General features: G+C 44.5%; 1 protein-coding gene across 1 annotated transcript; it reads right to left on the minus strand.

The window, feature by feature from the left end:
• LOC136626730 (gastrula zinc finger protein XlCGF57.1-like) lies at positions 1–26095 on the minus strand. Its single transcript, XM_066601737.1, has 6 exons — positions 26018–26095; positions 21908–22023; positions 21262–21395; positions 21113–21177; positions 20640–20742; positions 1–2382 (listed from the first exon to the last, which is right to left on the minus strand). Exons 1-6 carry the CDS (start codon positions 26093–26095, stop codon positions 1343–1345), a joined length of 1536 nt encoding a protein of 511 aa, XP_066457834.1. The 3' UTR covers positions 1–1342.
• Between the last annotated feature and the right edge of the window lie 717 nt (positions 26096–26812).

Raw genomic sequence — 26812 nt, forward strand, 5'->3', positions numbered from 1 at the left:
TAAATTTAAAAACCTTTTTAATAATCCCGGCGATCAGCTGCAAATTGTCACACTAACAAGACAGACGTACCCAGGAAGACATGGTTCTTCTTAGAAGCTTTTGAGTATGCCACACAGGAATTTGGTAGTAGATTTAAGAGAAGACACAACAGAGGAACTCCTCTTAAGCACGGGGTGGTTTCCACCAGCTTTAGCGGCGGTGTACATTCAAAAGAAAACTGCCTCTAAGAAGTGAGTTAATCATCCTACTAACTATTGTAAACTCTGCACATTGTGCTGACAAGATGTCTGAGGGATTACACTGCAATTGGGGCCTCTTAAAAAGCTGATAAAGGCAACACCTACAGTCAGAAAGTCTACTTTGTGCAATGCAAGCAGTGCTTTAATCATAGCCCTAGAGGAAATTGCTCTAAGTAAAAAGGCGAATACCTCTAAAACAGCCTGGGTGATAAAACCCTGGCAATTAAAAAAAAAAAGCGGATATTGAATCAGGCGGGAAGAGTGAGTTTACAGGTTCACTCTTAGGCTTTGCGATTCCAATTATGAGACTGTGCTTGAGCACACTGGCCCAGAGAACAGCTGATCACTAGGGGCCCCAGTGATAGACTCCACAGATCTATTATTCATGACTGATCTTGAGAATGAGCCATCAATAGTTGACAACTGGACAATCCCTTTAAAGCTCAACTAAATTCAGCTACAAATCTGAAATCCAGGAAAAAACAAAGAGAAACCAAATAGTCTGGCTCAGTAGATAGGGAGTAATAGGCGCCGGCCAGGATAAGGACAGAAGAAAACATATGCGAGTGGGTTCTTATACATTAGGTTCAAAAGACTTCAATGGAAAGAGGATCATGGGATGGATGATTAAAGGGCAGAATTCCATCAGAAATTGATTTTCAATACCTGCAACCACTTTTGAGTTAGGGATGATATGCTGATTGTTAATAAAGGTTTATTGAATTATATAATATGGAAACCACTAATTGTATGACTTTTCAATTGTCATGATATTAATAAATCTAGTATACAACTGAGATCATCTTGATGGTCGGTAACAGAAGTTCACGTGAGGCAGACGAGGTTTTCAATCACGATAACTCAAGAAGACAAGCAGATTCAAAAATATTAATATGGATTCTCCGCTGTGTAAGTTTTCCATAGTCAAAAATGGCTGCTGCCATGTGTGAATTCTCCAACGTCTAACAAGATGTATAGCTAAAATATTTCCAACAATCTGAACATAAATGCCGGTTTTCCCCTGTGTGAGTTCTCTTATAGTTAACAAGATCTGATTTGTCTTAAAAATATTGAGTTCTCCAATATGTTTACAAGATCCCCTTTATGGGTATTTCTCACATTCAGTACATGAAAATGGCTTGTCCCCCATGTGAATTCTCTGATGTGGCACAAGAAGTGTTTTCCACAGAAAACATTTTCCACATTTAGAACATGAAAATGGACTCTCCGCTGTGTGAGTACTCTGATGATAAACAAGACCTGATTTTGTGGTAAAGCATTTCCCACATTTAGAACATGAAAAAGGCTTCTCTCCTGTGTGAATTCTCTGATGATTAACAAGATGTGATTTTGTGGTAAAACATTTCCCACATTTAGAACATGAAAATGGTTTCCCTCCTGTGTGAATTCTCTGATGATTAACAAGATGTGATTTTGTGGTAAAACATTTCCCACATCTAGAACATGAAAATGGCTTCTCTCCTGTGTGAATTCTCTGATGATAAACAAGACCTGATTTTGTGGTAAAACATTTCCCACATTCTGAACATGAAAATGACTTCTCTCCTGTGTGAATTCTCTGATGATAAACAAGACCTGTTTTCTGGGTAAAACATTTCCCACATTCTGAACATGAAAATGGCTTCTCACCAGTGTGAATTCTCTGATGATAAACAAGACCTGTTTTCTGGGTAAAACATTTCCCACATTCTGAACATGAAAATGGCTTCTCACCAGTGTGAATTTTCTGATGTTCAGCAAGGGATGATTTCTGAGCAAAACATTTCCCACATTCTGAACATGAAAATGACTTCTCTCCTGTGTGAATTCTCTGATGTCTAACAAGATATGATTTTTGGGTATAGCATTTGCTACATTGTGAACATGAATATGACTTCTTCCCTGTGACAACTGTTTCTTCTTTAACATCTCTTCTGTAAATGTTATGTTGCTTGCTAGTCTGTGATGAATTAGAAGATGGAACCTCTATAAAAGGATCAGATGACAGATGTTTGCTGGGAAGGGCTGAGGGTACATCTGGGATAATGGCAGGCTCTTTGTGTGTATCTTGTATGTTACCATCCTCTTCCACTGTAAAACCTGAAGATATCAGATGTTCCTCTAAGCTCCTGATGTCATCATCTGCCAAGAATAAAACAGATTTTAACATTACAATTATATCAATATTTTATAAAAATTTCTATATAGAATATTCATACAAATTGTGAAAAAAACAAGTTACAAAAACCCTGTGCTCTTTTATGTATGAGGTTTTAGTTACTTGAATAAGGGGTTTGCAGACATTAGCGAATCTCCTCAAGAATCCAGGTTAGCCTCTAAGTTATCACCCGTTCCTCCAGGTTTCTTTTGGAGAGTCGGTACCTTCTGGTGTTTATTCCATTAGCGTAGGACAATAAATACAATACAGGAGATGCAACGCGAGTCGGAGGGCTTACTGACTAATCTGACACCTTCCATGAGCATATGACACAGAGACATGATAAAAGTATCAGGTACTTCTTAGAACTGGGGCGACCGGAAGTGTGTACGTGCGTGCATCCAGAAGAAAGTAGCTGCTGAGCTATATCCTGGTACACGCTTAACCGGAAGCAGAGGTAAATTTCTAGACGCAATTTTGTGCGCATGCTCGTCTTGCACATGCTCTTTATACAGATTAAGTATACTTAATAACAAACGAGTGCCACATTTTATATTATTTCTCCAGAACCCCCATACTTTTATTTTTTACACACAAATCTCCAAAATGTAACCCATTAGTGACGGCCCCATCGGGTTTCTACGTCCTCACGAAGTGGGCTTTAATCCTAGAGGACGTAGAAACATGCGTCCTCTTAGGATTAATACCCTCTTAGCTGAGGACGTGTCAGCTTCATGTTGTCGGTGCCCGCAGGTAGCCGACAGCATGGAGCTGTCATCTTGGGCTGCGGGCAGTCCCCCCGGCAATGAAATCGGCGCTATCCAATGGATACCCATCCCAACCAGCCCCCGTAATTACCCCTGTCTTCGGAAATACCACACAGTTCAAATTACTACTTTTATCTAAGATTTGGGGCACGCCGAAAAGGGCGCGGACGGGGGGGAATTTTTTAACGTGTCAATTTTTATTCTGTACAAGTGAGCAGTGGGGCCTGGAATTTATTCAGTTGTGCCCTGCAATCCAACGGGTGTTCCTTCCATTACAGGCCTTGCCATGTGTCCTGTAAGTAGATTAGGGCCACAACGGGTATGTTTCTGAACACAGGACAAATGGGGGGATCCATTTTGGGGTTAAAGTCTTCATTCCTATGTACATTGTACAAAAAAACCCCAGTTTTTAAATCGACAAAATTGCCAAAAAAATGAAAATTGTAATTTTTTCCTTCTGCTTTGCTTAGATTCATTCAAATACTGTGGGGTCAAAATACACAGTACACCCCTAGATGAATTCGTTAAGGGGTCTAGTTTTCCAAATGAGGTCATTTGTGGGGGTTCTCTATCCTTTTGGCCGCTCAATGACTCTACAAGTGGGCAATGGGACCTGGAATTTATTCCGTTGTACCCGGAAATCCAATGGGTGCTCCTTCCATTATAGGCCTAGCAATGTTTCCTTTAAGTAGATTAGGGCCACAATGGGTATATTTCTGAACACGGGAGAAACAGGGGTATCCATTTTGGGGTGCAAGTCTTCATTCATGTGTGTGCTGTACAAAAAAGTTGTTTTTAAACTGACAGAATTGCCAAAAAAATGAAAATCACAATTTTTTCCTTTTGCTTTGCTTGAATTCAATCAAAAGCTGTGCGGCCAAAATGGGCAGTACACCCCTAGAAAAATTTGTTAAGGGGTCTCGTTTTTAAAATGGGGTCATTTGTGGGGGTTCTATATGGTTTTGGCCGCTCAAGAGCTCTACAAAAGTGCTATGGGGCCTAAAACGCCTTCAAGCTAAATTTATGTTCTGAAAGACACTGACTACTCCTTCCATTTTGGGCCCCGTTGTGCATCCAGATATAAGACTAGGGCCACAATGAGTATATTTCTGAAGACGGGAGAAACACGGGGATCCATTTGGGGTATCAATCATTTTCATGTGCACTATAGGAAAAATGACATATTTGCAAAAATATTAAATTTTATTTTTTCTTCTCTAAATTTAATTAATTTCTGAAAAAAAACTGTGGGGTCAAAATACACACGAATACATTAGTGGATACATTAAGGGGTGTAGTTTTTAAAATGGGGTCATTTAGGAGGGTATCTATCATTGTGACACCTGAGCCTTTACAAACTTGGCTTGCTGTAAGAAAACAAAATGTTCCTCAAAATGCTGAAAATTAATGTTAAATTTGTACGTCATCTAAATGGTTAAAAAAAACAAACAAGTTTTTCAAATGTGCATTCAGAATAAAGTAAACAGATGGAAATATATATCCTATCAAAAATTTGTACAGTATGTTTGCACATATTACAGTTGAAAATGTGAAAAACTGATAATTAAAAAATTTTTTTCCCCCAGTATTGGTACTTTTAATAAACATACACGAATTAAATCGGTCTATTTTTGCAACGTAAATGAAGTACAACATGTGGCGAAAAAACAATGTCAGAATCACTTGGATATGCAAAACCTTCACTGAGTTATGCTATGTTGAACGACATGTCAGATTTCCAAAATCTGGCTCCGTCACTAAGGGGTTAATAAACAATCTAATGTATAAAAGAAGTGTTTTAAAGAGAAGGGGCACCCAGGGGTGCTGGTGAGTTCAGCGATGCTAAGAGCGCAACAACAAGACCAGTTAGAGAATCCACAACAGAAACCTGGGAAAACCAAGGAGCAGAACTCCAAAACATTGTTCTGAAACCACATTAATAGTCAACCTCCCCACCTGAGGAACATCCTATCGAAACATTGGGGGATCCTACAAGGTGACCCCTTTCTATCTGACAATATCCCCAGTCGACCTCAAGTGGTACTCGAAGAAATAAAACTGAAAAATATACTGGCACCCTCTCATCAACCCAAATGGAAGATCTTAACTCATATTCCAGGTACATCCATGTGTGTGTGGAGGGGGGGAGTGAGGGGCATATACGACGCTTTTGGATGTGGCATAGAAAATTGTAAATGCTGCCAGAATATTTGCCACAGCAGGAAGGAGATATTTATACAAGATGTGAATAAGAGTTATATTCTACAATATCTTTTAAACTATGGATCAGTCTGTATTACTTACCTCCTTGAGTGTCCATGCGGCCTGAAATATGTGGGCTGAACAATAAACGCATTACAGACTTGAGTGAACAATCACCGTATGAATATTAATAGCAAAAAACAATTTCACGTAACACCACTGACCAAAGAAATATTAGGTGTCTTTGTACCGATGGAGAAAAAATACATTTACAAACAAACTGGAAAAGTTGTAACCCCACCCCCCACCACCACCACCATGACCGCCATGCTGTATATGCCTGTGGTCTCACCAGCAGCTGGCTGGCCCTCCGCCGGGACATTGCAAGAACGGGGGCAAAGAGGGAAAATTTAACATTGTTGTGGGGTCTGGCTGAGGGAAAAATCCAAGGCAGCGTTTTTAGAGAAGTTCCAACAATATCCATTTCTAGCTTAATCCATTGTTTAGACTTCCTGTGGAAGTGCCAGCCGAACGATCTAAGAAGGATAGAGGCTTAAGGCCAGAAAGCCCCGCCCCTCCTGTGGGTTTAGGTTTTGAGAGGGTTTGGTAGCTGATGTGTAAAAGCAGATTGTAGGCATTTAAAAAAATTCACGGGGGGCTGAATAGGCCGAGTCTGGAATAAGTACAACAAGCGAGGGGCGACGTCCATCCTTAGCACATTTATTCCACCAAAACGGGAGATATTTTTTGTCGTAGTTATTCAAGCTCAGATATGTAAAAATATTAAATAGTTAAAGGGGTTTTCCCATTAACTGCAGGTACAATAATTTGTGGAGCGCCTAGTCTACTGATAACATCCTAATGGGACAATTACTTCACCCAATAAACTTACTTTTTTACTTCCACATTGTAGGACGTGTTCTGCGCTGATTTCCTCCAATACGGTGATGGTAATTTCCTACCTCCAGGGGGCGCTCATACAGCTTGTAAGATTACAGAGCGCAGGAGCCAAACGAGCTGTGGATAAGAGCTGCTGACGCCCCCTGCTGTAAACTGCCCTGTACTGCGCTGCAACTACAGTCTGCTGATCATGTGCTGCTGATCGGGGAATAAAGACGCCTTTACAAGCCCGGCACCGCCATTATCAGTGGGCACAGATATGTTTGTAGCCATTCACTAACCCAGCTGACTGTTACTTATACCAAGATGTGGGAAGTTCCTACTGAGCATGCCCAGTCCTTCTGGTTCCAGCAGCAGAGGAGAGGGACATGATAATAGTACTTGCACATGTGCGGAGACAGCACTGGGGACGGGGGTCCAGGTCTGATAGAGTGATTGGATGTTGCCCCTGACATAGTGCATGGGGTATCAGCTGGGGGCAGATGGAAGGAGCAGCTGAATGCAGAATGAGGATGGCTTCTCCTTACACGGCGCCTGTGGCTCTACCAAAACATTAAGGGGAAATAACATAACTGCTTGTATAGCTTATTGCTGTATATTCCACGATTATTACAGAACTGCTGACTGATTTGTGCTCATTGCAGCCTGCATTATTCACAGAGGCAGAGAAATCCCAAAATATCTTTGCTATAGAAATGCCCTTCACAGTTAGGATTAAAACATGTAAACTTTATTAACGTGTTAAAATAAGAGACACTAGTGGGCGACAAACATAAATAAATTTCCAAAAATCCCTCGGGATAGGAATTGATGCAAAGAGTGTAATGACACAAAACCACGTTTTGCTATTGAAGCTAAGGTTGGATGTGTGTATTTTCACTCAATGATAGTTCTAAAAACTATGCTTCTGAACAAAGAGGCAGTCCATCACTTGAATATTAGCCAATAGAACTCTGTCGTTCTTAAAGTTCAGTATAAAAGTAGTTACTTCTATATGTTCTGGAGAGCGATCTAATGGTACATGGACCAGAAGATAGTATTAACTCCGCTGATGTGAACTATTACACAATCAATTGTATTGGATGCGATGTTGCCCCAATTTATTAGTGTAAGAATTCTAAAGAGAAATACAGTAACTACTTGATGTAGGGTGCAGAGGCTCCATTCAGATGGACTACAACAATCCGTAAGGTAAGTAAAGAAGTTTCCTCAATAGGGTGAAAACTCTTATGGAGATTATACTCAATTATAGCGCACTCCTGTGTGCTTGATATGGAGGTGTTTTATATATAACTATTGTGACTCGACGCGTTTCTCCGCAAGATGATAGCGGTTCATCAGGAGTATTGAGTTTGTGATGAACTGGTTCGTTAGTTCATTAAGAGTATAACGTATGTGCTGAAGTGGTTCGTTGAAAAACTGAGCTCAACCATTTGTAAGTGGGATATATACAGAGACCGGTCTGTTCTAAAAAATATATATCCTATGTCAGTATATGTGTCCTAGGGCTAGAGTATGTCAGCTTTGAAATAGGTATGCCAACATGCATTAGCCCGGACCAGATTCCAATTCTTTGAGTACTTGATCACGTATTTGCTACTAGCTATGATCACAAAAGTGAAGTGAGGAGAAAAGCCTCTAAAGTAGACTTTGTCTATAAGATATTTAGACAGAGCCCGTATTTCGGTTAGAGTCTTAAGATTAGTATGCAGCCAATCAAGCCTCAAGGTGAGTAAAATGTATGAGCCAGAAGGAAAGTTAAAGCCCGAGAAGCCAATGCGATGAACATGGATTGCTGACAAAAAGCATTCCAAATGGCTAGGGCTTTTCAACACTGTGCTCCACAGGTGGGAGTGCAGTGCTCACAGCTCAAGGTAGATGTTAAAGGATCTTCAATGAACACTGACAAACCACTGGGAGCGCACCAAACGAACCAAACTTAAATATGCTCAATTTAGCTTTTGTATTGACCCAGGACATAGAGATAAATGGTCCATAAGGGTTGTTTTGTAGCTTAATGTATGAGCACAAGAAACATAGTAAAAAAGGAGCAGCGCCTCCGGCCTTGATGGTAGGACGGGGCATACTGACAGAGGCTAACCAGCCTGTCTTAAATAGTATCTCTAATCCCTCCCTGTCAGAGGGGAGTGTTCCTCTGTTAGCCAATCAACATTCATACCGATCAGTCCTATTTGCAAAAGACTTTAAACATGCATTCACATATATTTTGTTATATGGAGTATAACAATAATATGTGGGACACACTTTAGTGAACTTCGTGTGGCGCAGAGTGTAAGCTCTCACCCATGGCCTGAAGGTTGCAAGTTTGATCCCCGCGTGAGTCAGGTAGTCAGAGTTCCTCAGAGCGATGTAATGCTGGCTACGCATCCTTGGTGGAGTGGGGCAGTGGCTTGAAGGCGTCTGGGCCATCTTGGTTGAGGGCAGCTCAAATGCAACATAGGGAATAATTCTATGTGTGAGACCTAGTAAGTGGGCAAACGGGGAAACTAATCTCCGTTATAGGGGTAGCTTTCATCCCTGGAATTTGAAAAGAGGCATACCAAAAAGGCCAGATTCGGGACGCGCTGAGGAGCGGGGAGCTGCAGGGGAGAGCGGGGAGAACTTTCTCTCCTTCTCTCCCGCCCGCTCTCCCCTGCTCCCCGCTGCGACTCACCTGTCAGCAGCGGAGCGCCCCGAATCTTTCAGGACGAGCGGCGAGATACTCGGATAAAGCAAATTACTCGGACGAGTAGTGCTTATCCGAGTACGTTCGCTCATCTCTAGTAAATACCCGAAAGACTTATTACCCGAACTTGCAACCTTCAGGCCATGGGCGAGAGCTTACACTCTGCGCCACACGAAGTTCACTAAAGTGTGTCCCACATATTATTGTTATACTCCATATAACAAAATATATGTGAATGCATGTTTAAAGTCTTTTGCAAATAGGACTGATCGGTATGAATGTTGATTGGCTAACAGAGGAACACTCCCCTCTGACAGGGAGGGATTAGAGATACTATTTAAGACAGGCTGGTTAGCCTCTGTCAGTATGCCCCGTCCTACCATCAAGGCCGGAGGCGCTGCTCCTTTTTTATTATGTTTCTTGTGCTCATACATTAAGCTACAAAACAACCCTTATGGACCATTTATCTCTATGTCCTGGGTCAATACATAAGCTAAATTGAGCATATTTAAGTTTGGTTCGTTTGGTACGCTCCCAGTGGTTTGTCAGTGTTCATTGAAGATCCTTTAACATCTACCTTGAGCTGTGAGCACTGCACTCCCACCTGTGGAGCACAGTGTTGAAAAGCCCTAGCCATTTGGAATGCTTTTTGTCAGCAATCCATGTTCATCGCATTGGCTTCTCGGGCTTTAACTTTCCTTCTGGCTCATACATTTTACTCACCTTGAGGCTTGATTGGCTACATACTAATCTTAAGACTCTAACCGAAATACGGGCTCTGTCTAAATATCTTATAGACAAAGTCTACTTTAGAGGCTTTTCTCCTCACTTCACTTTTGTGATCATAGCTAGTAGCAAATACGTGATCAAGTACTCAAAGAATTGGAATCTGGTCCGGGCTAATGCACGTTGGCATACCTATTTCAAAGCTGACATACTGTAGCCCTAGGACACATATACTGACATAGGATATATATTTTTTAGAACAGACCGGTCTCTGTATATATCCCACTTACAAATGGTTGAGCTCAGTTTTTCAACGAACCACTTCAGCACATACGTTATACTCTTAATGAACTAACGAACCAGTTCATCACAAACTCAATACTCCTGATGAACCGCTATCATCTTGCGGAGAAACGCGTCGAGTCACAATAGTTATATATAAAACACCTCCATATCAAGCACACAGGAGTGCGCTATAATTGAGTATAATCTCCATAAGAGTTTTCACTCTATTGAGGAAACTTCTTTACTTACCTTACAAATTGCTGTAGTCCATCTGAATGGAGCCTCTGCACCCTACATCAAGTAGTTACTGTATTTCTCTTTAGAATTCTTACACTAATAAATTGGGGCAACATCGCATCCAATACAATTGATTGTGTAATAGTTCACATCAGCGGAGTTAATACTATCTTCTGGTCCATGTACCATTAGATCGCTCTCCAGAACGTATAGAAGTAACTACTTTTATACTGAACTTTAAGAACGACAGAGTTCTATTGGCTAATATTCAAGTGATGGACTGCCTCTTTGTTCAGAAGCATAGTTTTTAGAACTATCATTGAGTGAAAATACACACATACAACCTTAGCTTCAATAGCAAAACGTGGTTTTGTGTCATTACACTCTTTGCATCAATTCCTATCCCGAGGGATTTTTGGAAATTTATTTATGTTTGTCGCCCACTAGTGTCTCTTATTTTAACACGTTAATAAAGTTTACATGTTTTAATCTTAACTGTGAAGGGCATTGCAGCCTGCAGGCACACGGCAAAGGACTGTCCTGAACTCACTATCCACAGCATCAGGACTGGGATCTGCTCCTTTGTGCAAGGAGGAACAGGAGAAGTAGTGCCAGAACCCTACAGAATGACCCCAGCAGACTATAAAATAATAATCTTTATTTGTATAGCGCCAACGTGTTCTGCAGCGCTTTCAAGCACAGGAGAAAACAGACAATACAACAAATTACATGTTTTTCTACAATCAATTTGAAACAAACGAGGTGGAGGCGATATAGGCAGTACAGGAATTACATGAGTAAATCAGTTATTAGGAAGAAAACGGGTGGATCGGTAGGGAGGTGCCGGGGTAGAGGTCATATGCAGGGTGGAAGGTGTGGGGAGCTGTAGGGAGGGGCAGGGGAACTAGGTCAGGAGATTTAGTATGCCTCCCTGAAGAGGTGCGTTTTTAAGGCGAGTCTGAAATTTTGTGCATTGTGGATTGTCCAGATGCCTTGGAGTAGAGCTTTCCAGAGGATGGGTGCTGCTCTGGTGAAGTCCTGGAGGCGAGCATGTAAGGTTTGTATTAGTGGGGAGTTTAGTCTGCATGTGTTAGCGGATCGGAGTATATGGGCTGGGTGATAAATGGACAGAAGGGCAGCGATGTGCTGTGCCATGGGTGAGGCTGAGGAGTCTAAATTTAGTTCTGCAGTGGATGGGCAGCCAATGCAATGACTGGCATAGTTCAGAGGCATCGGAGAAATGGCTGGATAGAAAAATGAGCCTAGCTGGTGTGTCTTATATGGATTGAAGAAGGGAGAGTCTGGTGAGGAAAGGCCGTTAAGCAGCAAGTAGCAGTAGTCAAGTCGGGAATGGATGAGGGCGGCAACAAGTGTCTTTAGCATGTCCATGGTGAGGAATAGACAGATTTGAGCAATATTTATGAGGAGCAGGTGGCATTTTTGGGACAAAGATTGGATGTGAGGGTTGAAGAAGAGGTCAGAGTCTGGTATGACACCCAAGAAGTGGGCGTGCTGTCTGGGAGTGGTGCCAGATACCGATATGAAGATATTGGAGGGAGATCGGTAAGCAGAGGGTGGAAACACGAGGTGATCAGTATTGGAAAGGCTTTGTTTGAGAAACAGAAAGGACATGGTGTTAGACACGTCAGACAGACAGTCTGTGGGATTTTGGAGGAATGGTTTTGAGATGTCACAGGAAGAGGCATATAGCTGGGTGTCCTCAGCGTAGATCTGGAATTAGAGGCCGAGTTTGCGGATAGTTTGTCCAATTGGGACTTTAGAGAAGAGTAGGGGACCAAGGTCTGAGCCCTGGGGCACCCCAACAGCGAGAGGAGGTGGAAAGGAAATAGGGCCAGTAAGGAGGGCTGATAGAGTAAAGCATGTTAAGGAGGACTTTGTGGTCAACAGTGTCAAATGCTGCAACAGGTCAAGGAGGATTAGCAGGGAGTAGTCGCCTCTCGACTTCGCTGTCATCAGGTCACTACTGACCAAATTGTTAGAAACAGACTCCGCGGGAACCATGAGGGCCCAACATCCTGTAATGGAAGCTGAGCTCACATCCCAGCACCATGTAGCTTGAATAGCATTTGCCAGAGACACCAGAATTGGCAAGTCCACCATTGGCACCCTGTTCTCTGCACAGACAAGAGCAGCTTCACAAGGAGCACATGTAACAGACATGATGGAGTCTGCAAAGGATGGAGATCATCCACATCTGATATACCAGGCTTCGGGCAAGTAAATTTGGTACAAGTGTTTATCTGTTGTTTGCGTGGAACATTTTATGAAGCTGTGGTTACTTCAGAGGAATAGAGGAATAAAATATGTATACACATAGAGGTGAGGTAGATTCTCCCCAGTATATACACACAGAGGTGAGGTAGATTCTCCTCAGTATATACACACAGAGGTGAGGTAGGTTCTCCTCAGTATATACACCCAGAGGTGAGCTAGATTCTCCTCAGTATATACACCCAGAGGTGAGGTAGGTTCTCCTCAGTATATACACTGTAGTAGAGTGAGAGGTAAAGTGTGGGACGGACGGTACATATCGCAGAGACTACTAGCATCTGTGAGGTAAACCCGGTCCGTCTCTCACTCCAGTACTCAGTTCCACCTGGCCCAAGTAGGTGAGATGCATAAATGGGCGCAGGTTGCAGTCTGAAGAGGGAGGTGTGCCCTGTGTGAGCAGCAGAGGCTTACAGAGAGTGCTGAGCTGGACACACTGCACCACGCTGCTGGGAAGGTTTGCTTTACTTTGCCCTATTGGAGTTTACAAAGACTTTTGGTGTTACTATTGCTGGACTGCTTATATAAAAGGACTTTCCTTGAACTTTCTGTTATCTGGAGAATGCCAGTACTTTTTGTTTTGCTCATCAAGTCTGAATAAAGACAAGACGCTCAGCATTTGGTCGTGGCCTGGTGTGTTTCCCCCTGCATTGCTACAATTGGTGGAGGATGCGCTGGCAGTAAAAGACCCACGGGTACATGTCCTGGGTGAAAGCAGCAATAAGAATGCATGCTGCCACAACAAATATGGAGGAGTTGGTGAAGCAGCTGGTGCAAGTGAGTGTGCAACAGCAACAAATGCAACAGGAGACAAACCATCTCATGGTAAAGCAAATGGCCATGCTGAGGCCAATGGGACTAAAGAGACTGTAGATCCCTCAGGCAACAGGCCCAGATGGACGCTTTAAAAATAGTAAGAGGGGCATTACAAAAAATGATGCCACAAGATGATGTGGAGGCCTTCCTCGCCATTTTTGAGCGGGTGGCAGAGAGGGCGCAATTGCCTCAAGAGCGGTGGATGGAGGTGTTAGCCTCGTACTTAATTGGAGAACCCCAGAAGGCGTATTATGATTTGGCGCAGCAGGATGCCCGAGAATACGCCAAGTTAAAAGCCGAAATCCTTGCTCGCCTGGCAGTCAGCACGGCACTCAGAGCACAGCGGGTGCATACTTGGAAGTATTCTCCGGAGAAGCCACCCCGGTCTCAAATGTTTGACCTGTTCATCTGGCTCAAAAATGGCTACAGCCAGAGACCTCATCACCTGCCCAGATTGTCAAAAAGGTGGTGATGGACTGATTTGTGCAGTCCCTGTCTAGGCCCATGCAGCGTTGGGTTGTCCAAGGAGATCTCACGAATGCAGATGAATTGGTGGGCCTTGTAGAGAGATATCTCACAGCGGAGGAGGCGCTTCCCACTGCAAGAGCTGGATCTCGTGGTGTCAACCCGGGGTTGAATGCCCGGAGGAAGGAATCCCGGGTCAGCATGGAGGAGAAGCCACAGAATCCGCGGCGAGCGATGCTCGTCAGGAGGAGCCAAGTCACCCCGCTGCGGTGCTGGGAGTGCCAGGAGCCAGGGCATATTGTAGCCCACTGTCCAGTGAAAACAGAGCCCATGGACTGTACATATGGTCGGCGATGTTCGTGGTTTGCACATCCGGTATGCAGTGCGACGCCGGCCAAGGACCCACAGCCCCAGAAGTGCCAGGTAACAGTGAACGGGGTCAAGGTGTCGGCCTTGCTCGACTCAGGGAGCTTGACCACGCTGATCAGGGCCTCCTTTCCCCATGTATTACTCCAGGGGGAAAAACTGGGGGTTATTTGCATACATGGTGACACAAAAGGGTACCCAGTTGCCCAGGTATCCATAGACACTGACTCTGGAGTGTGTGCACACAAGGTTGGGGTGGTGAAAAATTTCATCCACCCGGTTATCCTTGGGAGAGACTTCCCCCTCTTCTGGAACTTATGGACTAATTTGTTACCGCAGGGTAACCAGGACAGTGGAGTCCCTAATGACGAGTTGCCTTTTGCAGGGGTAACTGAGGACGAGGAGCTGTCAGAACCTCAGATGATTGATTTTGAGTTGGCACCGGATAATTTTGGATCTGCCCAGATTAATGACCAGACTTTGAAATATGCGTTTGAGAATGTGTCTGTTATAAATGGTGCACCGCAGAGTACAGGGACGGCAAAGAGCTTCCCTCACTTCGCCGTTAAAAACGAGTTGTTGTACAGAGTTGCCAAAATTAGAGATGAGGTAGTGGAGCAGCTTCTAGTACCTGATTCCTATAGACACACAGTCTTACATTTGGCACATATTAGGGGGCCACTTGGGGGCTGAAAAAACGCAGGAGCGCATCTTGCAGAGATTCTACTGGCCAGGCTGCTACAAGGAAATAGCAGTTTTGCCAATCCTGTCCCACCTGCCAGGTGACCGCTCCTGCTCCACATTTTAAGAGCCCGTTGGTCCCGTTACCAATAATTTAAGTGCCATTTGAACGGGTTGCCATGGACCTTGTAGGGCCTTTGGTAAAGTTGGCAAGGGGTCATCAGTATATTTTGGTAGTAGTTGACTACGCAACCAGGTACCCAGAAGCAGTTCCACTGAGGAATACTTCCTCCTAAAGTAGTGGAAAAGAATTGTTTTATATATTTTCCAGAGTGGGTATACCAAAAGAAATACTAACGGACCAGGGGACTCTATTTATGTCCAAAGTGATGCAGGAACTCTGCAAACTGCTGAAAATTAAGCAGTTACGTACCTCTGTCTATCATCCCCAGACCGACGGGTTGGTAGAGAGATTCAATAAAACCCTAAATAGTATGTTGAAAAGGGTGGTAGAGAAGGATGGACAAGACTAGCACTGTCTGCTTCCCTACCTGCTCTTCTCCATCCGAGAAGTCCCACAAGCATCCACAGGCTTCTCGCCGTTTGAGTTGTTATATGCGCGACACCGTGGATTACTTGATATTGCCAAAGAAATGTAGGAGGCCGAGGGTACTCTGCATTGAAGTGTGGTGGAACATGTGGCCCAGATGCAAGACAGAATGTCTAAAGTCATGCCCGTGGTGAGAGAGCACCTCCTCAGGGCTCAGGAAAGCCAAGGCCGTGTGTATAATAGAGCAACAAAAGTCAGGCAATTTAGCCCGGGGGGCCTGGTACTAGTGCTTGTCCCAACGGTAGAGAGCAAGTTCCTGGCCAAGTGGCAAGGGCCCTATGAGGTCGTAGAGAAAGTGGGTGAGGTCAACTATAAAGTTCATCAGCCGGGGAAAAGAAAACCTCTACAAATATATCATGTGAACCTGTTGAAAGCCAGGAAGCAGCGGGACTCTGGACAGACCATGTTTGGTTATGGAGTCAGCGAGTGACATCCATGATGTGACAATAGCTGAGGCATTGTCAAAGTCCCAGGTACAACAATGTAAAGAGTTTCTGCAGCGCAATAAGGACCTATTTACTGACCTGCCGGGTCGCACCAAGGTCATTGAACATGAGATTCTCACAGACCCCCAAGTAAAAGTTTGCCAAAAACCGTATTGAATTCCTGAGGCTCTTAGAGAGATAGTGTCTGCTGAAATAAAAAAAATGCTAGAACTGGGGGTAATCGAGCAGTCTAAGGGTGGATGGTCAAGCCCAATAGTGCTGGTGCCTAAACCCTCAGGGGAATGGCGGTTCTGTAATGATTACCGGAAGCTCAATTTGATATCAAAGTCGGATGCCTACCCCATGCCCAGGGTGAATGAACTAATTGAGAGGTTAGGCCCAGCTAGGTACATTACCACCCTAGATTTAACGAAAGGGTATTGGAAATTCCCCTCACAAAGGAAGCTAAAGAGAAGACAGCTTTTTCAACTCCAGACGGCTGTTTCCAATATAGGAGAATGCCTTTTGGGTTGAAAAATGCCCCTGCCACGTTTCAGAGGGCGATGGATAGATTGCTAGGTCCCCACAAATGATACGCAGCAGCTTACCTGGATGACATCGTAATATTTAGCCGGGATTGGGAGAGCCACCTCAGTAAAGTTCAGGCAGTACTGGACTCTCCCAGAAGAGCAGGTTTCTCGATAAACCAAAAAAAAAAATGTGCCTTAGGCATGGAGGAAGTTAAATAGCTCGGCTTCATAGTCGGAAGGAGTTTGGTAAAACCTCAGTGCAATTAAGTAGAGGCCATACAGAACTGGCCCCAACCCCTGACAAAAAAAACAAGCGAGAGCCTTCCTGGGGATAGTAGGCTATTGCCGATGTTTCATCCCTGATTTTGCCTCTATGGTAGCCCCGTTAAAAGAACTCACGAAAGGGAGAAAGTCGGTAATGGCTCAATGGTCACCAGAAGCAGAAAAGGCATTTGTAGAATTGAAACGTGCATTGTGTCAGCAGCCTGTGTTGGTGGCGCCTGACTTCAAGAAAGCATTTATAGTCCATACAGATGCATCTGATGTGGGTCTGGGAGCTGTTATGTCACAGGAGGTTAATGGGGAAGAACATCCTGTTATGTTTTTAAGGCGGAAGCTTACCCCCTGCGAGAAAAATTATGCAATAGTGGAGAAAGAGGCCTTGGCAATAAAATGGGCACTAGACGCGCTGAGATATTACCTACTGGGTAGGAAATTTAAGCTGGTCTCAGATCATGCTCCCCTAAAGTGGATGAGCAAGAGGAAAGGACTGGGGACAATAACTTATTATTTTAACAGCTCACTTACCTAATGAATAACATACTCCGACTACTTCTTGCTGAACAAATGTGGGGTAGGCCACAGCTTTATTAAATAACATATGTTAATAACATTAATCCTGAACTTTCTCCAAAAAACCTATCCATGCTGTATGAAACTTAACTTTTTCAGTCCATAAACCGTCCCCGAGGACGTTCGTAAGCCCACGATCCTTTGGCTTGCAAACCCTCCTCAATAATCCCTAACCAGTATGGACAATTCCGGGCCAACCACTAGCTGTGACAACTTCCGGAAAGAAAACTAAAAAAGGAAAAATTAAAGATAAGAACTCAACTACCTTCTAACACTATTCTTTCTCCTCCCTTTGCCCATACCTTCCGGGAGGGTGGGTGGGCGTCTTCTCTGCTCTTGCCAACTTTCCTCTCCTCGTGTCTCCCGTCTTCTGGTCTTCTTCTTCTTCCGCTCCCCCTCCCTCTACGCTTCCTGCTTTAGCTCCTCCCCCCCTTGCTGCGTTCGCTACACTTAACCCTTACTCTGCCTGTCCCAAGTCCCATGCTGTTTCCCTACCACGGTTCACAGCATAAGAGGAACAACGCCAGAGTAACAGGGTGGTTCCTGGCCTTACAGGAGTTTGACTTTGAAGTTGAACACAGGCCAGGAAAAACCAATGGTAATGCAGATGCCCTCTCAAGGGCTTATTGTTTGATGGTTGGTGCCCAGCCCCCTGGCTTGGGGCAGAGGGGGGGGGGAGGTATGTAGTAGAGTGAGAGGTAAAGTGTGGGACGGACGGTACATATCGCAGAGACTACTAGCATCTGTGAGGTAAACCCGGTCCGTCTCTCACTCCAGTACTCAGTTTCACCTGGCCCAAGTAGGTGAGGTGCATAAATGGGCGCAGGTTGCAATCTGAAGAGGGAGGTGTGTCCTGTGTGAGCAGCAGAGGCTTACAGAGAGTGCTGAGCTGGAGACACTGCACCACGCTGCTGGGATGGTTTGATTTACTTTGCCCTATTGGAGTTTACAAAGACTTTTGGTGTTACTACTGCTGGACTGCTTATTTAAAAGGACTTTCCATGAACTTTCTGTTATCTGGAGAATGGCAGTAATTTTTGTTTTGTTCATCAAGTCTAAATAAAGACAAAACGCTCAGCATTTGGCCGTGGCCTGGTGTGTTTCCACCTGCATTACTACAACACCCAGAGGTGAGGTAGATTCTCCTCAGTATATACACCCAGAGGTGAGGTAGATTCTCCTCAGTATATACACCCAGAGGTGAGGTAGATTCTCCTCAGTATATACACCCAGAGGTGAGGTAGATTCTCCTCAGTATATACACCCAGAGGTGAGGTAGATTCTCCTCAGTATATACACAGAGAGGTGTGATAGCATCTCCTTAGTATATACACAGAGAAGCATTAGATTCTCTTCAGTATATGCACAGAGAAGTGTTATATTTTCCTCAGTATATACACATAGAGGTGAGGTAGATTCTCCTCAGTATATACACATAGAGGTGAGGTAGATTCTCCTCAGTATATACACATAGAGGGGAGGTAGATTATACAAATCATTTCCTTAAAGGGGTTGTCTCGCGAAATCAAGTGGGGTTATACACTTCTGTATGGCCATATTAATGCACTTTGTAATATACATCGTGCATTAAATATGAGCCATACAGAAGTTATTCACTTACCTGCTCCGTTGCTAGCTTCCCCGTCGCCATGGTTCCGTCTAATTTCGGAGTCTTCTTGCTTTTTTAGACGCGCTTGCGCTGTGCGGTCTTCTCCCTTCGGCTCCGCTCGTCAGCATCGGCGTTTTGGCTCCACCCCCTTGTACGCGTCATCGCGTAGCTCCGCCCCATGACGTGTGTCGGTTCCAGCGTCCTGATTGGCTGGAATCAGCACGTGACGGGGCGGAGCTACGCGATGACGCGTACAAGGGGGTGGAGCCAAAACACCGATGCTGCCGAGCGGAGCCGAAGGGAGAAGACCGCACAGCGCAAGCGCGTCTAAAAAAGCAAGAAGACACCGAAATTAGACGGAACCATGGCGACGGGGACGCTAGCAACGGAGCAGGTAAGTGAATAACTTCTCTATGGCTCATATTTAATGCACGATGTATATTACAAAGTGCATTAATATGGCCATACAGAAGTGTATAACCCCACTTGATTTCGCGAGACAACCCCCTTAAGCTTTATGTATCACGGATTTTTTCAAGCTTAGAATTGAATACTCAAGTTGTGATCCCTTTACTTTTCCTATGTAGGACCTAAAGAATGGTCGTTGCAAATTTAACACTTGTACGACACTGGGAAGTTACATAACATAGGGGGTCACTTACTTTTTCACTTAGCATTGAATAATCAAGATGTCAATGTTTTAGTTTTCCTATTTAGGACCTAAAGAATGGTCATGCCAAATTTTATGTTTGTACGACACCAGGAAGTAAGAGAGTTAATGGCCAGTCAGTGAGTGTTTTCATCTTTGTATATAGATATATATATATATATACTAGCTGATATACCCGGCTTCACCCGAGTTAATTTAGTACAGGTGTTTACATGTTGTTTGCAGGGAAAATGAAGTCATAGTTACTTGAAAACCAAGGAATAAAATATGTATACACATATAGGAATGTTAGATTCTCCTCAGACTGTATGTCCCTCTGCAGAATGTGCAACCCCTACCACTCTCCTCACATTTTACTTTTAAAGGTAACGCCCCTTTTTATTCAAATTTACCCCCAGACGGGAGGTTGCAGCCCCTTCTTAGCCTTAGAGGCTCCATCCCTGCAGTGCATGGCCGCTTCCTTATGTACTTTATAGCCTTTCAGTATATACTCATAGAGGTGAGGTAGATTCTCCTGAGTATATACACACAGAGATCAGTTATATTCTCCTCAGTATACAAATCCTTTCCCTAGGCTTTATGGTTTCTGAGAAAAGAACTGTGTAATGTATGGCGGCTTTTCAGTTTTTCACGCTTAGAATTAAATATTGAAGTTGCAACCCCTTTACTTTCCCCATTGAGACATAAAGAATGGTTGTGGCAAATTTCATGTTTGTGCGGTTCATACGTGTGTTATTAGTTACATTACATATGAGGTCACTTACTTTTGCACTTAGAATTGAATAATCAAGTTGTCACCCCTTGACTTTTCCTACTTACAACCCAAAGAATGTTCATGCCAAATTTCACGCTTGTACGACTCCGGGAAGTAATATAACATAGGGGGTAACTTATTTTTTGCACTTAACATTGAATAATCGAGTAATGACTCCTTTTCCTATTTTGGACCTAAAAAATCGTTGTGCCAAATTTCATATTTGTCCGACATCGGGAAGTTAGAGAACTAGTGGCGAGTCAGTCAGTCAGTGAGGGCTTTTGCCTTTATATATATAGATTTTGGCTGAATAAGGGAATATACAGCTGAAAACCCCGACAACACAGACTCTTCTTTACATGCAGTCTCACCTGGGGGGTCATCTGTAGGAATCTCCTCCTTACACGGCTGATACTCCCTCACATGTTTCTGTGTAGCATCAATAGGGATCAGATCATCCTCCAGTTTCACCAGCTGTGAAATAAATATTGTAAAAGTCATCACACAGTTGGAGAATTCGTATGGGAGGTTTTATATGGCCAGAAAAGGTCATTATTTAGTATGAGGAGCCGGAATGACATGACAGCAGTAGTGATCTGGGCCAAATAGCTGCAGGTCTCCTGTATAACTCCAACCTGTTGCTTCTTTATTCCAATCAGAAGTCTCCAGAACCAGAAAATAGTGATAAGATGTGGAGATCTAATGTCTGCGGTCGGCTGTAATCCGGCAATCTCCAGCTTTCTCATTAGACAAGTATCAATCATATAATAAGACTAAACACAAGATCTTCCCAGCCGTCCTACAGACCAGAGGGAAGATTTCATGAGACCTTCTCTCCATCTACCTGGTCATCCTGTGGAAGAAGAGGCCGGGGACATCTCTCTGCTGCTGCTCTCTTACTGGATCTACCTGCAGAAAACACACAGACAGCCACTGAATTTATTCTCTACATACAAATAATAAAGGCCGTGTGGATTTAGTCCTGTCTATTACCTGGTGATAGGGGGGGGGTTGGTGGTCCTCCATCATGATGTCCTTGTACAGATCCTTGTGTCCTTCTAAATACTCCCACTCCTCCATGGAGAAATAGACAGTGAAGTCCTGACACCTTATAGGAACCTGACAACACAGTGATACCATCATCACCCAGACACGTTATACCGCCATAGTGTTACTGTATAATGTCCCAGCATTCCCAGCAGCATCACCTTTCCAGTCAGCAGCTCAATCATCTTGTTGGTGAGTTCTAGGATCTTCTGCTCATTGATCTCCTCAAGTATCAGGGGGCGAGGTGGAGGCCCTGTGATTGGGCTCAGGGGTCTTCCCCATCCATCAGACACCGGGGCCTGACAGCCATCACTAGAAGTCTTCTTCACTACCGTGTAATCCTGTTTATGGGGAGACACATCCATAAATATCCCTGCAGACATTTCTAGAGTCCTCCCAGTCTGGTCCGGCAGTTATGTCGGCTCTTCACATCTGTGTTCCTCAGTTCTGTTGTTCTGTGAGGGCACGTGTATATATTGCTATATGTTTTTATATCTTTAGACCTGCGTGCAAATTCTATGCAATGCTTTGTGACAAAAAACCTAATATTCAAAATACGTAATATGCATTCTTAAAAAATCATATCACATACGGCAAAGGCTTCTGCAAGGTGGAGAAGACTGTGTCTTGGAAAATTACACATAGGAACAAAATAGAACGGCGATTAGCTTGGCAGTTTAAGGAACTTGCAACATCTTGCTCGAAGGACTGAGGAGAAAAAGAGAAGTGTCTGCTATGAATAAGGAACATGTGATTGATACAGCCGCCTGTCTGATTAACTTTTGCTATGGACAGTATTATGGACATATATGGTGATGCTATATATCTGGACCAATGAGATGCTATATGCTTTGTGTAGCAACAGGAGGGTATAAAGCCCTGTGTAAGCCAGTAAAGTGTTCGCCATTACTCCCTTACAGGGAAGCATACCAGACCTGTGTGTGGTGTTTTTCCGTTACCGTCGACAACGGGACATTAGGGTGGGTTTTGACTGATGCTGTACTGATTGATTACCCTGACAGTTCTATTCTGTTGGTTGTTCGGCATTTTACCAGCTGCAATAGTTTCCAGCATTCCGGCCGTCTTCACACTTGGCTGCAGCATTTACAGTACAAGCCATGCGGGGCAGATTTATAAAATGTCTTTCACGCCGTGCTGGTATTTTCTATAACAAATCTACTTAGTCTTTGAGAACTGCGGCAGATTCTAAATCCGCAGCGAGACTATTTATACTACGGATTTATGTGCGGATTTTGAACCCCTGAAGAACAAAGGATATAATCCACAGAAGTTTGGCAAGTAAGTCCGCAGCATAATACGAGCCATTTAGGCCACCTGCACACGAACGGATTTGCCTTAACCCCTTGAGTGGCGGGTTTCCTACCACCCTGTCGTGCCCACCAGGGCAGGTTTTTTAAAATGGTCTAATGATTGAATTTCAACTAATTTTGCAGTTGCGTCTCAAGAGCCATAACGTTTTCATTTTTCCATTGACATGGCCATATGAGGGCTTACTTTTTGCGGGACAAGTTGTGATTTTTTAAACAGGGGGAGGAAAAAAAGAAATGGGGAAAAAAGAAAAAAAGGGGCCATGTCATTAAGGGGTTAAATAATGTATTAACTTCCTTCTCTGGGTCATTACGACGCACGGATACCACATGTGTGATTGTATTTTTGATTTTTTACAAAGTAAAGGGAGAGAAGTGTTTTTATTATTTTTTTAATAATTTTTTTACTTTTTTTTTTATTTTTATTTTTTTATTTTTTTTGTCCCTTTAGGGGACTTCCACAGGGGACCCATCAGGACCCCCTGATCACATTCCGGGGGTCCGATGGTGACAGCCCTTTACATGCTGCAGTGACAGCCCTTTACATGCTGCAGTCACATAGACTGCAGCATGTAAAGAGTTAACACAGCAGAGATCGGAGGTTTTCTCTGATCCCTGCTGTAAGAGCTGGTACCTAGCTGTCCTCTGACAGCTAACAACCAGCTCTCCCTGCCACAGAGACCATCGGCTTGCTTCTGACAAGCCGATGGTCTCTATGGCAACCTGTAAACAAACCAGTGCAGGAGATTGCCGGCATATCGGCAATATCTTCTGCTGGTTTTTCAAAGCCCTTGCACTGCTCTGTGTGGGTCTGTGCAGGCGGAGCACACTGCCACAGCTTGTGGCATTGTGCTCTGCAGCTCCCATAGTGATACATAGCCCGGAAATCTTCCGGGCTATGTTGCTATGAGCAGTGGAGCTCGTCGCTGAAAACTTCCGGGCGTGCCACTCAAGGGGTTAAAGGGGTTGTCCCGCGAAACAAAGTGGGGGTATACACTTCTGTATGGCCATATTAATGCACTTTGTAATATACATCGTGCATTAATTATGAGCCATACAGAAGTTATTCACTTACCTGTTCCGTTGCTAGCGTCCCTGTCTCCATGGTGCCGTCTAATCTTCAGCGTCTAATCGAACGATTAGACGCGCTTGCGCAGTCCGGTCTTCTTCTTTTCTGAATGGGGCCGCTCGTGCCGGAGAGCGGCTCCTCGTAGCTCCGCCCCGTCACGTGCCGATTCCAGCCAATCAGGAGGCTGGAATCGGCAATGACCGCACAGAAGACCTGCGGTCCACCGAGGGTGAAGATCTCGGCGGCCATCTTCACAAGGTAAGTCAGAAGTCGCCGGAGCGCGGGGATTCGGGTAAGTACTGGACGGTTTGTTTTTTTTATGCCTGCATCGGGTTTGTCTCGCGCTGAACGGGGGGGCTATTGAAAAAAAAAAAACCCGTTTCGGCGCGGGACAACCCCTTTAAGGACTCCATGGCCGATGTCTGCACCAAATACCATCCATAGCATGCTACGGAAAAACGCTTTTTCCTGCACACTTACGGAAGCAAATTGCGGTTTCCACGAGCGGAGGAAATATTGCAGCACATTTCATTTTCATGTGATGTCTGCATGGATGGCTTCCATTTAAGTTAATGGAAGCCGCTCGACCTGCGGTCCATCTGCCACTGACAGGTCACAGATTCCAATTCATCACCTAGCGACGGTGTGGGGGAAAAAATTGAGAAAAAAAAGCTGTACAGCGCGTGTCCGACAGTGAGCCGTGTGAACCATCCACAGTACAGATGAAGAACAGAATAGACAGGTACGAGCAGATGCCGGCCGGGCACAGGGTCAGACTCCACTGTGGGCTACCGCATACAGAAATCCACCTCTTTGTGTGCAGGCGGGCTTAGATGTGGATTTGGCCCCTGTGTATTTACTGCGTAATAGCTGCAAGCTACCACTGTGGAATGCCCGTAGTAATCATGCTTCATGTGAAGGTGGCAGAAAGACTGAATCGGCAGTAAGTCCTCTGACGTAGATGTGACCAGAGACTGACATAGATAAGAATGATGGAACGTGACGTCATACTCAGAATCTCTCACCTACTGACATACCGATCATGGTCGCAGGGGTCGCAATAGCGATGCGGTGCCTGCACAGAGGGGGCCCAGAGGCCACCCTCCACCATATACAAATGCACATACAGTGCATTACCGGCTTGTCGTACTGCCAGCCGCGTGATTATTACGAGTCAGACAACAGAAGAGCAGAAGAGGAGGAGAGAGGCAGGCAGGCACACACATAACATGGCTCGGAACAGAGAAAGCTGATGATGATGTCATACCCCTGCACTCCTGCACAGTGTACAGCATCTCTGTGCCTGCTTGTCTCCTCACACAGAGAACTGGTCCGGGGTATGTACCTATCTGTCTCTCTCATCTATCTAACGACCTATCACTCTCATCTATCTATCTCTCTCATCTATCTACCAGGATCGCTCATCTACCTACCTATCTATCTCTCATCTATCTACCTACCCATCTCATCTATCTACCTACCTATCTCTGTCATTTATCCATCTACCTACCTCTCTCATCTAGCTCTCCATCTACCTACCTATCTCTCTTGTTAGCGCAATTTTCGCTATTCGATATACTGTGGGTGCCATATTAGATAGGAATAATGTACAGGCCTGGAGACCCCTTTAAAAGAGCACACGTCTAAATCATGTGTGCCAAGGTTCTCCTTTTATTTAGGCGGGTAAAAGTTTATATAAGGGAGGAGCTTCCCTTGAGCATGCTCTATTCTTTCTTGACTTGTCCGAAGGAAATACTTCCTGTGTTTCTCTCCAACCAGCCATTTCCTGTCCCTTTACATAAAGGCATTCCTAGATAGGTTTTCACCTGGTTAAAACCAGTTTGACCAGTTTTTGGACACAAAGCACTGCTCCTTCAATGCAGAAAACGCAGTTCTAAATTGTGGCATTTTTACTGCAAGTTCTAGCGGAGTTTTTGAACGCATGGTACAACATTTGACAGCGCTTCTAAATGCACCCCACCATTGTGATGCGTGAGGAGGTACGTTAAAAAACACAAAAATAGAACAGACAGCTCTCGAAAATCGCGACATTAGGAACACTGCATTCAAGCTCAGGTCTGAGTAACCCCATTAAGGTCAATGGGAGCATTGTACGGTGGTTAGCATGACGCTCGGGGCGCCGTGCTAATAGCGGTAAAGAGCAGTGTGAGAGAGTGGCCCAAGGGGCTACAAACAAGTTTACCTGTAGTGCAGGATTTAGGCATGGGTACAGGGGGTGGGGGAGGCCCTGAACTGAACTTTTGCACCCGGGCCCCTGAGCCTTTAGGTACGCCCCTGCTCTCACCTCTCCTGTAAGCTGAAAGAGTATCTCTAGCGTGAGGGTGAATAAACTCTCCGCCATCTTGTCCCGGTTTCTCTCCATCCTTGTCGGGTCAATCAGGATAATTATCTGATATAGAAGATATCAGCCGAGGATCCTGAATGGGAAGAAGACGAGACAATGTAACATCATACAAAATCCGCTATAATAATACAATTACCGGGCATTTCCCCCTCTTCCCTTCCGCACCTCCGCTGAGCCCCAACACAGCCCCCTCCACACCCCCCTGCTCGGCCCCCACTGCTGACCCCCAATTCATTAGCACCATTATCAGCCATCTTCTGTCTTCCTGACTGACAGGACTGCCACACAGCGCCACGCTGTTCACAGCATTACCTGACTTGTCCCACAAACCCCAGACATGCTGGGTGCAAGGATGGAGAGGGGGCGGAGTCAGGTGATGCTAGGAACAAAGCCACTCTGGGTGATACATAGTGGGCACTATAACTAAGTGGGGCAACAAAGGCAGCATTACAGCTTAGTGAAGGCACAAAGGGACTTCTTAATTAAAGGGAAAGAGACATTACTAATTTGTCAGACCACAGAAGATGCATTAGTACTACAGGGGAGTTACTGAGAGGTTAATTGGGGCAGTGTCAGGATGGACAGAGTGTGCAGGGACTAGTCGTAGCTGGAAGAAGTCTTCATGGCGGTCTGGGCCCAGAGAAAGAAGATAAATGGATGACCACAATTAGAGGACACATCACCTGTGATCACTGAAGGTAACTGCACTGTAATCACTAACACTGGAGGTAACCA

Source organism: Eleutherodactylus coqui, chromosome 4 (genome assembly GCF_035609145.1).
Source record: "Eleutherodactylus coqui strain aEleCoq1 chromosome 4, aEleCoq1.hap1, whole genome shotgun sequence".
In the NCBI taxonomy this organism is placed as follows: domain Eukaryota; kingdom Metazoa; phylum Chordata; class Amphibia; order Anura; family Eleutherodactylidae; genus Eleutherodactylus; species Eleutherodactylus coqui.

Coding starts and splice junctions, on each gene's coding strand:
- LOC136626730 (XM_066601737.1), bottom strand. CDS start 26,095: ATGGAGAGAAACCGGGACAAGATGGCGGAGAGTTTATTCACCCTCACG. Junction 21,178..21,261: donor AACCCCCCCCCTATCACCAG/GTAATAGACAGG, acceptor TGTTTTCTGCAG/GTAGATCCAGTAAGAGAGCA. Junction 20,743..21,112: donor TTCTTCCACAGGATGACCAG/GTAGATGGAGAG, acceptor TTTATTTCACAG/CTGGTGAAACTGGAGGATGA.